Below are 17,282 nucleotides of genomic sequence, written 5' to 3' on the forward strand. Positions count from 1 at the left end.
TTTGTGTAATATTTTTGCCTGTTATACCTAAACAAGACCATCAACCTGGCCTCGGGAGGATTGCGTCATCTCCTCAGTTCTCACTGAAGTAATTATCATTCAGCGCATCCACGTCGCGGGGGTTGGCACTTTTCACTTAAGTAGACCGTAGTGTTTAGATGGCAAAGTTTGGATGAGGACCCAGCATCAGTATGGCGAAACAAGTGCAAGGAGCACAAATCTTCTCTCAGGCCACCCGGACATACTTCAGGCTGTATGCTGTCGGGAGACAGCGGCATCGAGTTGTGTTGAGGATGGCAGCGGAAGGACTATAGTCAACGGTGGCATTCTAAGCCCCAGTTAGCAAGAGGGGTTACTGTCTCAGCGTCAGGTGGCAACCGGCCGTAAAACAGAAACCAAACAACAAATCTCCTTGTCCAACGTGTAGACTTTTTTATTAACATATAAATTAAGATCGAAATGTTACTATCTACATGTTTGAGTTGTTCCTTTCTCCCTTTCTTTCCTTCCTATCACCTCTCCCCTCCTTCCTTCAAAGTAATGTGTATTTTTTTTAGTTAATTATTGTTTTAATTTTTTGTATTTTAAGATTCTGCGTATATGAATTCTCCATTTCTACCTAGAATATGTCCATGTACTTGTAATGTTCTCAAACTGAACGGCATAGGTAGGTAGGAAGAAATTGCCTACCTTATCGCTATGAAAATTGTATATGTATACAAAGTGTTAAATAAATACAAATAAATAAATAAATGGAGGACTGAACATGCAGTCGTAAGAAGAAAAAGTACTTTAATGGTTTTTAGCGAGAACAAAAAAATATGATTTTTTTATTATTATTTGGCATATTATTTATTACTCCTATTTCTTGGTATTGAGTGAGTTTTTAGAAAACATACCTCAATTATCATTACAATTTTGTTTTTATATTTACATTCTTTTTCTGTTGATTTTAATGATACTATTATTTCGTTTTTATTTAAAACTACTATATTTTACTATCATTTTGTTGATTTTAATGATACCACTATTTTGTATATTTGATTATGTGTGAATTTTAATTTGTATAATTTATATTTTAAAAATTATTTCCGATTATCTTTTTTGCATTGTATTCTTTGAAATTTTATTATTTATAACTTATACTTTTTTTTCTAGATTGTTATTCTATTGCATCACATGTTATTGTAATTTAATCTAATTAATTTGACTATGTATTTTATTGTTAATTATTATGGTTTAACCCGTGTCCGTGGCATAGCCTAAAAAGCCTTAATAAGTTCATTAATATTTAAACTGATGTAATTTTGAATGAATAAATAAATAAATTATAAGTATCACGTAATGTTTATTCATAATCAATCTGTAGATATTAAATAGTTTCTTCAATTTAAAGCTAAAATATATTATTATATATATATTTCTATTAAGAGATAATACGTTTTTCTAAAACAAATTTTACTTTTGTATCAAATTCAAAGTTATAGATAAACATGTTTATCAATTCTAAATATCTCCAATCCTTCTAATTAGTCAAACTACTAAATATCTCGAGCGCCCAATAATGTCTGATATTTAATCTTAAATAGTCAGCAACTAACTCTTCCTTTTGAAATTATTATCCGGTGATTTATAGAAATTAATGAAGATTCTATCGTTTGCTCCATTAAAGAGGGGAGCCTTTGAAATGATAAATGACTTCTAAGTATTGATCTATGAATACTCGAGCAAGACTTAAAGTCAGACTAAGCCAAAGTTCAGTGGAACTTTTGTATTGGTAGCGGAAGTGAGTAAATTAACCACGAGGTCCCGATAAATTATTAGAAGGAAGTATTAAAGACAGGTGTATCAAAGCTTCGGTACCTCAATAAACAATGATGAAATTTTTGAGTTGCGAATATATGAAAATTACATACTTTTATTTTGTTTTTATATTGAAATGATTTATAGAAAAATATCTAAATTTAATAAAACCCTTAAATATCTACATATCAAAAGGGCTAAAATGTATCATTTTAATACAAATAGAAAACTATTCGAACTGATTTCAAACTGAATTGTTTTTGTATTTTGGCTAAATATAATATATTTAAAATAGAAACATTCAAATACGTTCATCAAAGAAATTTTTTGAACTCTTACCGCAAGGATGATTTAATTGAGGGAAGAGCCTGATTTCTATGTTTTGAGAATGGGTAAATTCGAGATATTTTCTGATTTAAATTTTTACAAAAAGCGCAGAATTCAACCCCTGGATTAAAACATTCCGCGGCATTCAGGAAAATGATAATAATATTCAGATGGAGTTATCTTAACCGAATGTTAAGCAGATAGGAATTGGCGGTACCTAACTTAGTATTTATACAGCCGAGGGCATAACTCACAAAGGCGATTGCAAGATATTCCAAATTCCTATTTGAGAACAGAAAGCCTGAAATTACTCAGCTGCTCGGCTATTGGAGATGGGGGGCGGGGGCGGGGGGAGTGGCCGGAGGCTCTAGGCATCTCGGAGGCTGTTCACTGTTCGTACTCATCTTCTGGACGTCTTCGATTTCAGGAGTTTCTAGCGTTATTTTGACTTTCTTAACCTAATGAATGATGACGGCACCAATTCCCGAAAAGACTTAAAAGTAATATATTATTTACGTGAAGATTTCAGTTTTAGTGCCAAAATACGGCGATTGTCAACAAATTGGTAAACATAATTTACTTGCATTTTTTTTTAAATAAGTGCTTATTGAAATATGTAGTTAAAGCAGCTTTACTAGGTGTAAGAACACCCGTTCTAAAATATTCAGGTATATAAAATATGAATATTAAACTAATTGAAAGCCTGCACATTGTTGGAAACATTTGATATCGAGTCCCTGTTCGTATAATTCGGGATTCTGGACTTGTAGACATACCGCGCTCACAGACTAATAATATAAAAAATAGCACCCTTCGAAGAATACAGACTACCTGTAATGACAGTTTTAGTGACATCGACATAATACTCTGTAAATACTACAGTTTTACCAGGTCTGTTAAAGACATTTTAAATTTATCTTCTGCTTAACTTTTACATATGTACTACCTGTATTTTACGGATTGTTTGTTGTGAAATTTTAGTCATTAAATATAAATGTTAATGGAAACAGAGATAGACAAGAGGAGAGTTGGGACGGAATTATACCATGTCTTCCCTCTTTAATATGTTTTTTATTTAATTTTTTAATGTTTCCTTTTTAAGTATTTATTTTTTTCCCTCTCCGTATTTATAATAATATGAATGTGAAATACGTAATTGGTTTTATGTTTTTGAATTGGTTTCTTATACTTTCTGTCTATTTAAAAGACGATGATTTCTAATAATAAATAAATGATGAATAATATTAAAAAATAAAGAAATTACAAAAAAAAAATGTTTTAAAAAATATGTGGATTACAAAATTCTTATGAAAAAAGGGCGTAAATTTTAAATGTGTGTAATTGATAAATACGAATGATTCATATACAATATGTTTCTTTTTAGGTGTTACCGTGTGTGTTGAATTTTTTCCAGCATTTCGGCTACCATTGCTGGAGCCATCTTCTAGAAAAACTGTGTGTTTTGTAGAAAAAGTATGTGTTTATTTAAAAGTAATTTGTACCATGTCGCAGTCGGCAGTAGGCACATTTCTATTCGGTTTTGTTGTATGTTGAGTTTAATTTTAAATGAGAGAGATACGGTACAAATTACTAGTCCATAATCACTTTTTTTTTTCAACAAAACACACAGTTTACTCTGAAAATGGCTCCTGCCATGGTAACCGAAACGGCGGAACAAATCCAACACACACAGTATCACCCAAAAAAGAAACGTATTTATAACAGTGGCCGCAAAAACCTTCGCGCCTATTAATTAATATAAAGTTTAAAAATAATAATAATTATGTTAATATTAGGATTCTGCAACATATCGCTAAATGTTATTAATCTAATTTTTATGCATGTTTGGACATGGTGGTGTTTGCATCCTCTTTAAATTTACATGTAATTTCGGAAAAATTTTCGTAAATACCATGTACGCTACGATGATGGTATATGTGAAAGTGTATTTTAGTATTTGCATGTTGGTGTAATGACTGTCCTGACCAAGAGACGGGTACGTCTCGAAACCGGTAGACATAAAAGTCGAACAAAAATAACATAATATTAGGACATTCAAGTGTAAATTTTTTACTATTTTTAAATAAAAGAAATAAATGAATACATATATTTCTCTGGTTTATGTGTAGTCTGCCAAACTAGGTACATCTTTTAAGGCAGACATTTTTATATGCCGTGCAAAGTAATAGCAAAAACATGACCACATACTTGTGAATTTATTTTACAATATAAAAAATCCACATTATTTTGATTGAGTTTTAGTAATTCTTGACTTTTGAATGACTGAAATACTAAAATTGCATTGAAGGTACTGCTCTAAGAAAATATCACTTTTTTTAAACATATTTAAGTAAAAAAGGTCTATGAAATACTGTCGAGTAAAAATATTAATTTTTTCTTCTTATTAGTAGCATAAAAAATATTTTTAAATTTGTAATTTTGAAAAACGCGAAAACAGTTATCGCATTGGCCACGCCCTAATACGTCACGATTCATCTTCATTTTTAGCTTTGTTCCAAACCGTTTAAATGTTTAAAGAAAATCGACACGAATCTTGACATCACAACTATCAATGCCAAACATGTCGCGTTTTTTTATATGTTCTTTTTTAATGCCGTATATGAAAAAATTTCTCCACAATGTCCATATTGATTTTGAAAATACAATTAATTATTATAAATCCATTTCATATATTTATTTTTATCAGTATTATTAGTACGTGATATTTCCCTATTAAGACGCCAAGTGCATATCTGTACTGATTAATTAAACTGATTAATTAATTGATTGATTAACTTATTTATTAAACAATTCGTTATGATTAGTCCAACTTTACGCATTTAAGTCCATTTTGTAGCATTCGTTATTTCAGTTGTAGATAAGCTTGTAATTTATGAATAACCTTATAATAACTAGAAATATGAGTTGGTAATCCGAAATAATAAATCCTTTTAACAAGCTTTAGCAACAGTCTTTATATTGTAAACACAATTTGGAGGCAAAACTGTGTTCCGAGGAGCCTTTGTTTCGTTTTAAATAATCTCCAAAGTGTGGAATAATCCGCCCTCTCCAGACACAAAGCCTAAAGAACGTCAAATATTGTGCCGCTAATGTAACCCCTTCCTGCCTCACCCCAACTACTTCAGCGATACTTCAATAATTATTGTAGTGATAAATATTTTATTCACAAACTCGTACATTTATCACACGATCGTGTGATTTTTCTTACATTGTCGTTTCAATATGCAGTAAAAAATAGCGATGCGTTGATATCCGTTTCTGTCGATACAATATCGATACCAAAGTATATAGTTATAAGAGTTTTGTCAGCAGGTAGGAAAGACACGATATGGAAGGAAGGTATGAACACTGGGATGAATTTATTGAAAAATAATTTCAAATCAAACCCCGACACTATTTCGGTTTCATAGTTGGTGGTCTAACCAAATGCGCCACGGCACCTGTACACTGTAAATGTATAAATAAAGGTTGAATTAGGATTAGTAGAGATGTGTTGAAGAGCCATCATTATATGGATATTGTATGGGTAGAATTGCATCGCTCTCGTGCGTTGTGTCGATGCACCTCGAATATTCATATAAGGTTTTCGCGTTAGATAGCTCCCCAACACACCATTCCACAGCACACAAGAACAACGTAATCCTGCCTTGAGACTTAATTGACTAAATAGGTAAATAAAAAGAAAATGATACAACAAATAAAACAACTTTGTTTCTAATTACTATTTTTTTTTCCACCGACCGGTTTCAAAGCAAACAAGCTTCTTCGTCAAGGTTTACGTAACTAATGAATTTTCATCTCAAATTACCACCCTTTTAGAGAAAAAAATACTTGATTGATTGAATTTGGGTAGTATTTAGTAAACATGGATAAAAAAATAATTCATTAATTACGTAAACCTTGACGAAGAAACTTGTTTGCTTTGAAACCGGTCGGTTGGAAAAAAAATAGTGGTTAAAAACAAAGTTATTCTATTCATTTTATTATAATGAATAACCGCAAAGTTGGTAATTCAAATATAAAACTTAAAAAAAGAAAATGTTTTATCAAAAATTAAAATTGAAACCGTTTTACCTTATTTTCGGCAATTTATCCTGCCATCAATGTAATAAAAAAATTATCTGGACTGGGATTTAAAAAAGATTCAGGTAGGAATAGCAACCTGCTGAAAATTCACATCATTCTTCCTCAGAAATCTTTCAATATGATGAATCACTTCGGGGGTAAGTGAGGATAAGAGAGAAGTGACATTTTAGATAAATTTGTGTTTGAAATTTTGAAATAAATATTGTGTCCGTCAGTTATTGGACAGCCAAAAAGTATGTAGTCAGGCATTTCCATGTCTAGGCCAGACTCGCACCATGGACTCTGAACTACTTTCAAAAGCAGATCAGTAAAAATGTTAACCTTAACGATATTCCTAGTTTTTCGGGAGAAAAGGTTTATGCAAGTCTGTTTAGAGGCCTGCAGTAAAAATTATATTTGTTTATTTTCAACAGCAGGAATACTAATTTAAATGCACTTTTGCCCCTTTCAAAATAAGAATCTCATTGCGCCAGGAAACGAAAAGATCTGCTTCTCTTGCTACATGAGCGATTTTGGATATCTCTGAACCTTCCTTTGAGAGAATTGGTGCTGAAAGAGGAAAAGAGCTCATTTTCCTCTTATCTTAAAAATTTTTTTTCGACAAACTCCACATCCCATATCCCGGGATTCCGGGATCCCGAGGATCCGAGGATAAATCCTGCCCCGTTCATTCTGCATTACTGACTCAACGGTTGCACCACGCCTCATTTACATGGGGTGCGATTTTTTAAGGTGCGATATTCCAAACGAGTAAATAAACATCCCGGATTCCAATATATCAGAAACATCAAAATATCACTAATTTATAGATATTGTTATCGAGTACATTCATAGTGTTAAATGAATAAAATGTATAATTGTACTTACACCTTTTTTAAAAATACGTCAAAAGAAAAAAATTTCATTTGATTTAATGTGGCTTTGTGTCTGTTCTATCAAAGTATTTTAATAAGTGATCGAATACCTCCGATTGATAACGTCAAATTATGTTGAATTTAATATTTTTATTTGAATCTTTCAGAATTAAAGTAGTTTTAGTACGGTTAAGATATTTTTTTAATAATTCTTTAAAATAAGAGTATAACGATATGCAAATGAGTTAAACTTGTATGCTGTTAATTTAAACATTCACATATTTATGATAAAAATAATTGTAAAATAATTCAATAGTGTTTTGAGTAAATGGCGAAACAATATAATCGCGCTTAAAAAAGATGTTAAAAAGGAAAAAAAAAATCAGTAACTAATATGTGTAAAAAATGTATGTAACCTTTTACCAACTTTCCTATTTCTACCAGTTTCGAAACATACCAGTATCTTCGTCAGGACACTATGTACACGGACATTACATTTATAATCAGTGCGCGTTGGTGTTAGCTTGTTCTTTGCATGTGTTGTATTGACATCTTGGTTTTATGTTTTTAGCTACAATGGTGAAGGTTTATAGTGGGATTTGCTTATTATTGTCCTGACAAAAAGGCGGGTAGACCTAAAAAAGTCGGCAAGTGATTATTTATAAATATTTACTAACATTTATTTTAAAATCTGACCACAAAATTAATGCTTTTAATATTAATAATATACCTAATTTATAATTTATTTAATAAAAGTATAATAATAATAGATGTTTTAATTTTTTTGACACATGCTGATTTAAGTTTTTCACAGATACGCTATAAAACATGTTTAATACATATTTTACGGACAGATATATTAGATTTATTTGTGGGTTTTTTTCAGTGGCATTTTTCAGTTACCATTGATTGAAACAATTTTAGAACCTTCCGGCGCCCCTCAGATATTGTAATAATATTTAAGGAAATAACAGGACTGTCGATACGTCGGTGTTGGTGGCGGAGAGAGGGTTGATGCGGAAAGGGAGGGGGTACATCTCGGCGCTAACCTCGCTCCTAATAAGATTATAAAGCATTATTTCATAGTACTGATAAGATCAAAAGCGCTCTTACAGCTAAAGTTCCCTTTAACCCGCAGCTTCTTTAAGCTTGGCAGCGAATCGTTTTTACTATGCTATGAAGATGTAGGAAACAAGCGGTTGAGGGTGAAAAGAAAAGAAAAGAAAAGAAAAATCTTCCGTTAATTTATTTAGTTTAGCTATGAATATAAAAAATGCCGGACAATTACTAGCTGATGCAAGATTAAGTATTTCAATATATTTTATGTATATTTTTAAAGTTTAATATGATGAAGAATTTATGAATATAAATATTTGAAAATTATAATATTTGTGGACATGTACTTAAAATAATATTTTTTTTCCGAAACAATACTTATTGCTTCATCATACGCTGTTATTTCTGTAATGTTATTTTTTTCACATAAAATTAATTGATTTATGCTAGAAACATAGTAAATATAAAAATATCGAATTCTGGGAATGGAAAAGTTACCAAGCGACATGTAGCAACTTTACAGAATAGCCAACAATTTTTTTTTATATTAAAAAAATATACATTTAAAAAATAAAAAAAACAAACTTATTTTTGCACGTTATATTCACATATAATTGATGAACAATATCTAAACATAACAAATTGTGATTATTATACCAATGTCGTATGTACTGCTTATTGTTGAACTATAATAAATAAAATAATCCAAATGCAAAGTGAAGCTTTTTTAAATTTAAGTTTTTAACGATGTACTTTAATGTGGTAAATATTGTATCGCTTTTCGTTGTCAGAGAGAACCTTTAAAAATAATAACGACGAAAATGCTTCGGTTTAAATATATTTATACTAAAAAGTACACCGTGATCAAACTTTATCTTTCTATCTCAATATTTCTGATAAAATCCATAAGCAAAACCCCTTCACAAAACTTTCGCCCAAGACACTTTAGAGGGGGAGGTAAATCCTAAACTGGGGGTGAGTCGGCCTTAAAAGGCTGATTTATTTGCTTTGCTATTAATAATATTAATAAATGGCACTTAATAAACGAAGTTTTTATCCTTCAATTGATTCTGGAGAGGGGTTACGATAAATATCTATAAACTCAAAACTCTTCTTGGAATCGGTCTTAAAACTTTTGATATTTAGAAGGATTTATTAGAGGAGTCTTTTCGCAATAAGAAATTTGACAGAAAATAATTCGAATTGGCAAAACGGTTTCGTATGCACAATCGAAATTTTAGTATTTCATTTAAATAAACATATTGTGTGTTTGTTTATAAAATATGGTTTTCTAAAAGCGAATTAATAATTTCACAAAATTACATTTATTTTTGTTTTTAACAAATTTATTACTTTGGTTAAAACTTTAAATAGCTACAGACTCAAAATCGTTTTTATGTAACAAAATTTTAAATATTGTCAAGCAGTTCATGTTACCACAATATGTGTACAATTTGAAATATAAAATAAACAAATAATTTGGACACACTTTGAGAACAATTGATTACAGAAATAAAAGAAAAGTGATATTTGATTAAGAAATTGGGAATAATCAGTGATCGGTTTCATCCCTTTCGCGAGCGGCATATTTGAGACTCGTATCTTATTTTATAAATGACAATAAACCAACAATTTTCGCAAACAGAAAAAAAATAATGAAACCAGTCTTGAAGATGTCGCGAAAGCGATGAAATCGGTCACGAGTAATTCAACATTTGTGTTATTAATATTTAAAGCATTTTCTTTGTGGTCAAACATTTTACTTCACAATAATAATTTCTCTAAATTTGCAAATCACCTAATCAATGCAAATCATGACTTTAATAAAAATAAAGGAGTTAAAATCTTACATACAAATAATATATGTTTTAAAGTAAATAGTATGGAAATATTTCACATTAGGAAAGCTTTAAAAAATCATGTTCTTGTGATCAATAATCAAACAAACTCCCAATATAGTCCATTATACGATGTTCCACTGTAATGGTCACCCTATTAAACCTATTAAGCTCACCCCCTCCCTCCATCCCCTCTACTTTTAATTAATTTTCAAACAACAGAATATTTTCATAATTTAATCAGTGCATGTTTGACCTAATCAGTGCATGTGCTTATTAAAATGCATGTCGTGTTGGCTTTATATTTTTGTGCAACAACTATGGTGAAGGCGTTTAGTGGGTTTTGCATGTTGGTTTGCATGTTGGTTCAATTAGTGTTCTGACAAAGAGACGGACGTCTTGAAACCGGTAGACAAAGAAGTCGGTAAGTGGTTATATACAAATATTTAATAACATTTATCAAAATTTGTGGATTAAAGTGTCACTCGTCATTTATTTATTTCATAAATCTCAATGCACTTCCACTAAGAATGTTCACCTACAAACTGGAATGATTGAGAATATTGATGTATAATTAATAATTATTTAATCACAATCTTTTAATATCTTCTGCTAAAATATTAAAACGTGTTTTTAAAGACTTAATTTTTTAAAATATTCTATAAACCTTTGTAGACAAGGAATGGATTCAATTGTTGCTGTTTTACATTAACATATTACAACAGAGATGAAGAACATTTAAGGGAAGGTAATATGGAAGTCCTATTACCTTCTATATTATATTACCTTCTATATTACTTCTTCCATATTATATTCTTCTTCTCCTTCTATATTACTTCTTCTATATTGTTCTTCATCTCTGTTGTAATATGTTATTATATAAACCTATTAAAATAGTACTGAAAATCAAGATTGTGGGTAAGCTGAATTGTAAACAAAATATTATTAAAGGAAGTGAATGGTTGCGCAGGTTTGCAAATAATAATCGCACAAGGTATGGAACAAATAAATAATATTGCAAGTTGTATGCATTTCCCGTTCCTCGTTTTCCATTCTTCATTCTCCGCTTCGTGGAATAAATGGTTGGTTAAGCTCAGAAACAATAAGCAGCCCGCTAATAAGGGTTAAATATTATAAAGTACAAGGCGAGGGCAGGGGAGTATAGAAGGAGGGGGTGGGAACAAGACACCCGTTTCTTAGTAAATACTACACTGCGGTTCAAGACCCTTATAAAACAAAGAGTTAACCTAACCAAATGTCGCTTTTATTTAATTATTTTTTTTACGTTTGTGAGAAAAGGTTAATTACAATGACTTAATAACAAATTTGAAAAGAATACCGTCTTAAAAATGCTGATTTGATTTTGGCTCATTAATTAGGCAGTAAAGAAAATAATAAGTATTTGTATACAACTTTTAAAAAAAAAGATGAAGCTAGACTGTAAATAAGTGTCAACATAAAACAAATTAGTCAAAATGTACTCAATTATTTTTTTAAATAAGTATTTGCGTAAGTATGAAGAGCATGCCTTAGGAAATTGGAAATAAAATCTAAAGGGTGGGGTTCGCATCCACCTAATTCTGAGATCCGTCTTTTTTCTAAATGAAATTTTAATCTAACAATGCATGTATATGGGAACGAGAATATGCATAATCTGTAAAAGAACCACAATTTGCCAATAAATACAAAAAATCCATGGTGGTGTATTATATCTGCGTTTGGTGAATTGTCGTTAGAGATATTTTATAACGCATACTATGTTTCCGCTAAATAAATATTAGTTAAATTAATACATGAAAACTTGCTTTAAAATCTTCTATGTTAAATGATTAACCTATGAGTTAAGTGTTTTACTGAGCACATGTTGGCAGATGTATTTTAGGTGGATACTTAATTGTAATTTATTTCAATATTTCTAGTAAGATTTAAGGGTATTAGTTGCGAACCTGGCAAAATCTATATTTTTTTTATTTTGAGCAAATCAGTAAAAACTGATACAATAATACAACAAGTCGTTAAAATATTAAAAATAAATAAATTTAACAATGTTTGATTTTGTCCAAATGCTTGCAGACTGGCTGGATTTCCTCCCTAGGGGGTTGTTCAAATTTAAATTTATTTCAACAGAGAGGAAAAACATTTTTGAGAAGGGAATATGGAAGTCTAGGCATTTACAGGACTTATGACCTGTCATTGGCTGGTTAAAGTGGCCACTTTACACACTGTAACATTCACCATTATGCCCATGTTTGAACATCCACATTTCCTCAACTCTTCCATCTGTTGACTTTTGTGAAGTAAAAGAGCTGAAACGTGATAAAGGTAACGTGAAGATTTCAAGGTGAATGTTATGCAGTGTGTAAAGTGGCTACTTAAACCAGCCAATGACAGGTCATAAGCCCTGTAAATGCCCAGACTTTCATATTCCCTTCTCAAAAATGTTTTCCCTCTCTGTTGAAATAAATTTAAATTAATAAATTTTACCAGTTAATATTTTTTATGTAACTAATGATAAAATAATCATGATTTCATCAAGAAACAATAGTAAATACATTAATTTAACGGAAATTACCAACTTTGCAATGCTCAAGTAGAAGTTGTCATGTTTCCAATAAGTTTAATGACTCAACTGTCAGATTCTCACAAATAAAGCAGTATTTTGAATTAAAAATGTTATTATTATTATTATATTTTAAATGTTTTCTCTAAAAGTTTCAATTCATATCTCACTTTTTACAATTTTGAATTTCGCCGGGTTTGCAAGTAATACCCTCCTTTAAGATATTTAGTTAGTTTATTTTCAGGTATTTAATCATTGATGGTTATTTTTTTAATCTAGCCGGCCAACGTGCAATCAAGTGATTTTATACAAAATAAATAATTAGATAAAGAGTCAATTTAAAAATGTAAATTGTCATTATGAGTTAGAGAGTTGGTTAGGCTTACACAAAAATGCATTACAATATTCCAACTTAAGGATCTGAGTTCGTTCTCAGTAGAGGAACAAACGTCTGATTCCGCCTTGTCTAGGAAATCATATTATTACCTCTCTTCCAACTAGAGACTGGCGAAAATGGGAAATTACCTACATGCTGTCTTTCTCTATACAAACGACGCGCCAATAAGATTGTTTGAGTATAAAATAATCTATAATTCCCCCCCCCCCCCCTATGCTCCGCTCCTTTAAGGAAATATGTAAAGTAAATAGCATATTTTCACTCGGGAGGAATATCGGATTTAACACATTGTACTTTTAAGTGAGTTTTTAAAGTCTCTTTTAGCGTTTATAATAGAGCCAATAATTAATAAATTTATTCATAAATTTCATTTGCAAAATTCGCTATCTCAAAAACGATAGAACTATCGTTTTTGAGATTACAGACTTACAGAACTGTAAGTTGTAATTAAAGTAAGTCATATGAGTCCAAGAGAAATGAATTAAATCTTGAAACAATTATTATACTTGACACTAAACTTTCTTTTACAATTCATATTGAACATGTTATCAATAAATCCTTAAAACTTCTTGGGTTTATTAACAGAAGCACAACTGACTTCAAAAATATCAATACCCTTAAAACTCTCTTCTGTTCCCTAGTTCACCCGCACCTAGAGTATTCCTCTGTTATCTGGTCTCCATATTATGATGTTCACATCAAGAATATTGAATCAGTTCAACATCAATTTTTAAGAAAGATAGGCTGAAGGTTGGGCTTACCCAGAGACCTATATACGTATAGTGAGTTAGAAACTACTTTGAATATATCTTCTCTTCAAGACCGTTGAAATAAATCCGACCTTATAGTCCTATTTAAAATTCTCAACTCACTCTTTGATGCGCCTGAACTACTGAGCTTAATAAAATTAAATATCCCAACTAGAAACCTCAGACAAAACTTACTCTTTCATACCGATAACCATAGAACTAACTATGGTTTTCATTCCCCTATGCCCGGAATTCTTAGGTCTGCCAACAAACATACCAGTCTTGATTTCTTTGAAAACAAGTTGTCTTCTTTCAAACGATCACTGAATCAAATTCAATTATAAACACCTCTCTCCCGCTTCCACTCCCACAAAGTCTACTATAAACCATTGAGTCTTTCTAATTTTGTTATAATAATTTTCTATGTATAAATGTGTCCGTAAAAAGGCCCATTGGGCGTATATATAAATAAATAAATAAATACATAAATAAATAAATAAAATATATAAATATAAAAGTGTTGTCTATCCTTCTTTCACCTCCACTTTACCTTTTGCATTCTAGACATTGACAGGTGATTGTAAAATCATAAAATTTTGAGGCTATATTTTTTATTTAAAGTATTTTTAGCAAAATGTTTTTTTTACAATTTTTTATGTCGGACTTTACAGTTTTCTTTAAGCTTAATATATTTTAATACTTAATCGCCACCTCGTTCTCGCAACAACGTTTAATAAGTGACAGGACTTGAACGCCGTAAACGTAAACAAAGGATCTTTAGAAATTAGTAGTTTTATCTCTATAAAAACCGTAAATATTTTGAGGAAAACAATGGGTGACGTCAAACAGCATCAGCTGACGTCACGAATTGATAGTGCATCGCGTTATTGAAATGTTTAGAATTCAATTTCATAATCTCCCCAAATATCTGAACAGAATTTTACAAGAATAGTCCCTATTCTCTGGTGATTTTTAAATATTAATTTACTAACTAGTAAAAAAAACGATGAAGATTGTTCATTCTGCATTTTACAAAATATTCTGCGTTTTACAGATTTTTTTTTCTCTATTTCAGAATTTATGAGTTGATGAAAATATTAATGAACTATTTTATGTAAACGTAATTACTTTAAAAAATAGAGATCTGTTGAATAAAAAAATAAGACTCGTCAATATTCTAAAATTGACATATTTTTAATTTTATATTTGAAGCACTTACTTTATGATTATCATAATCATAAAATAAATATTAAACAGCTTTATTTTTGAGCACTTTTCTACCTATTGGTTTCAAAGCTACTGAGACGATTAATTTGAAATTAATGGAATTCATAATTTTTCTGCCTCATAAAAAAGTAAGTGGTAAATTTGGTTGAATATTCGTAAGACATTGGCCATTTGTGTGAATGTCAATACGAAGTAATTATTAAAAACATTTATATTCACTACAATAATTTTGGTTTTTGGATTTTAGGTTGTTTTTCATACCTACCGTCTTGTATATAGCTGTACTGTATTTTAAATAACACGAAATGAACTAAGAGTGGAAAGAAACGCTCTCAACAGGGGGCACTTAATAAAGGAATAAAAACCTCGGCAAGAAGCACCTTTACTTTCTTTTTCCACCTACCAAGTTTAAAAAAATACGGGTTTATTAACCGTATTATTATAATTAGTCAATATATCTTTAGTTTCAACTTGAAAGCTCTAATAGTTTGATTGTGGATCATTTTTATAAAAATAACTCCCTATCTGTAACATAAAAAATTCGTTTGATTTCCAAATGCAATACGAAAAGGGGTAAGAAGGAGAAAATTCATAAGTTATTGGTTTGATTTTGAAAATTGACGCTGTTTACGTAACATTTTCCCAAAATGTATTCAACCATACTCAGTAAACCACGAACCGTAGACATCATTGTTAATTAATATTTGATATAAGGACAATCTGAGTTATCTCCATACATCTTGTAGGTAGGAAGAGTAATTCCGCACCATTGTTGGTTCACAGGGTCTCCTGCGAGGGCGCGTGGGGGCGCGTGGGGGCGTGGGCGGCTCGGGGGATACATATAGATTATATTTCAACATCGTTACACGTCTTAGATTGGCTGGAGATGAGAAGGTATTGTCGCACTCCAGGAAACGGGAGTTAAGAGAACTGTCTGACAATCATTACAGCATACAAAAGAATAAATGAACAACTTTCATGTTAAATCCTATGATGTGCGTATGTTCATTAGAACCTTAATAACAAATCTGAAAATGTTACCCTCCTTAAACGTATAGAAATACGAGATAACAGATGTATCATTATTTGCGATGTTTCTATAAATCAGCGTTGCTTGTCATTGCACGTTAAATTGAATATACACTTGATGGATTTTTGTCAGCAGTTCAAAGTTTCTTTGATATTTAATCGAAGGTACCGAGAATGATGCAATTTAGATGTATCGTACAAATCCACACAGTACAGTAAAATTACCTGGAATAGATTGATTTTGATTGCATTATTTTTATTGTTTATTTCATTTTAGTAAACCATGAGGCCGACTATTTGCATTCGATATCTTTTTAAAGCAATTTTACCCGAGAGTGGCCAATAATATGTGCAAATAACTTACTTTAAGAAAACAGGAATAAATTTGTGATAGAGCGGGGTTTAAACCTCAGATCTTACCCTCAGATCAGTGAGTCCAAAACACTAGCCACGAGACAACAACTCAATTCATTATCACAATTTAAAAAAAAAAAAAAAATTATATTATTTAATTACTATGCTCCAATTTGATGGGTTATCATTTGTACGGCGATGAGTAAATACTTACAAATCTAGTGTCATTAAATTCAGTGTAAAAAATCTTCCTTACCTCGTCAAGCGGGCACCCGCTATTGAGCAACAGTCCGTGGCCATGCAGGAGTAGAAGCCGAAGGAGCTTGTCTCTCATGTCCTGGGCTGCAGCAGGACGGGGCCGCAGGAGCTGGATCCGGAGGGTGGCGAGAGCCGTCAGCTCTCCCAGGACCTCTCCCACTGTCGCCAAGGATGAGGAGCAGACCAGCTCTAGTGGAAGAGGCTTCCAATTTTTAATCACAACGCAACCTGGATAAAGAAAAAATGATTATTTTATAAACTTTAAAAAAATGATAATGATCGCGGAATATTAACAAAAATTACACTTTCTGTACAATTTCTTTATCTACTACATGTTTAAGGAAACGGATTTCTCTGAATTATGTCTAGTCTGCCTAACTAAGTATAATCTGTTTTAAGGCAGACATTTTTATGTAAAATAAACAATTACATGACTACCTACTAGTTAATTTATTGTACAGTTAAACAATATTTAAATATACTATTCATTGTTAAAGAATGTGTTTTAGTAAATTTTTCGATTTTTCTCTGCTTAAACCCTGGAACCATTTTTTAACAAATTTATTTAATTGAATTCGGGTCATGGTTTTGCAATTTTCGGGGAACAAATTAAAGAAATTTGGGCCCAGAAACCTTTCGTTGCCGAATTCAGAGTATGTGGTAGACCCCATGACCCATCCTCTAATTTGACTTCTGGTAGTGTGGGAGTGTTCCTGTTTTTAT

The 17,282-nt window shown here is 31.1% G+C and overlaps 1 protein-coding gene across 2 annotated transcripts in view; it reads right to left on the minus strand.

Annotated features, from left to right (window-relative positions):
* The window catches only part of dve (SATB1_N and homeodomain domain-containing protein dve), a 201,252-nt gene that overhangs the window by 11,959 nt on the left and 172,011 nt on the right, over nt 1-17,282 (minus strand). For both annotated transcript variants that reach the window (XM_088239792.1, XM_088239793.1), the window contains exon 4: nt 16,558-16,787. In XM_088239792.1, coding sequence (XP_088095918.1) covers nt 16,558-16,787 — 230 coding nt within the window. The remainder of the gene's footprint in view (nt 1-16,557; nt 16,788-17,282) is intronic.

This window comes from Micrasema longulum, unplaced genomic scaffold (assembly GCF_059751315.1).
Source record: "Micrasema longulum isolate JH-2025_06_02 unplaced genomic scaffold, ASM5975131v1 h1tg002264l, whole genome shotgun sequence".
NCBI classification, from domain to species: domain Eukaryota; kingdom Metazoa; phylum Arthropoda; class Insecta; order Trichoptera; family Brachycentridae; genus Micrasema; species Micrasema longulum.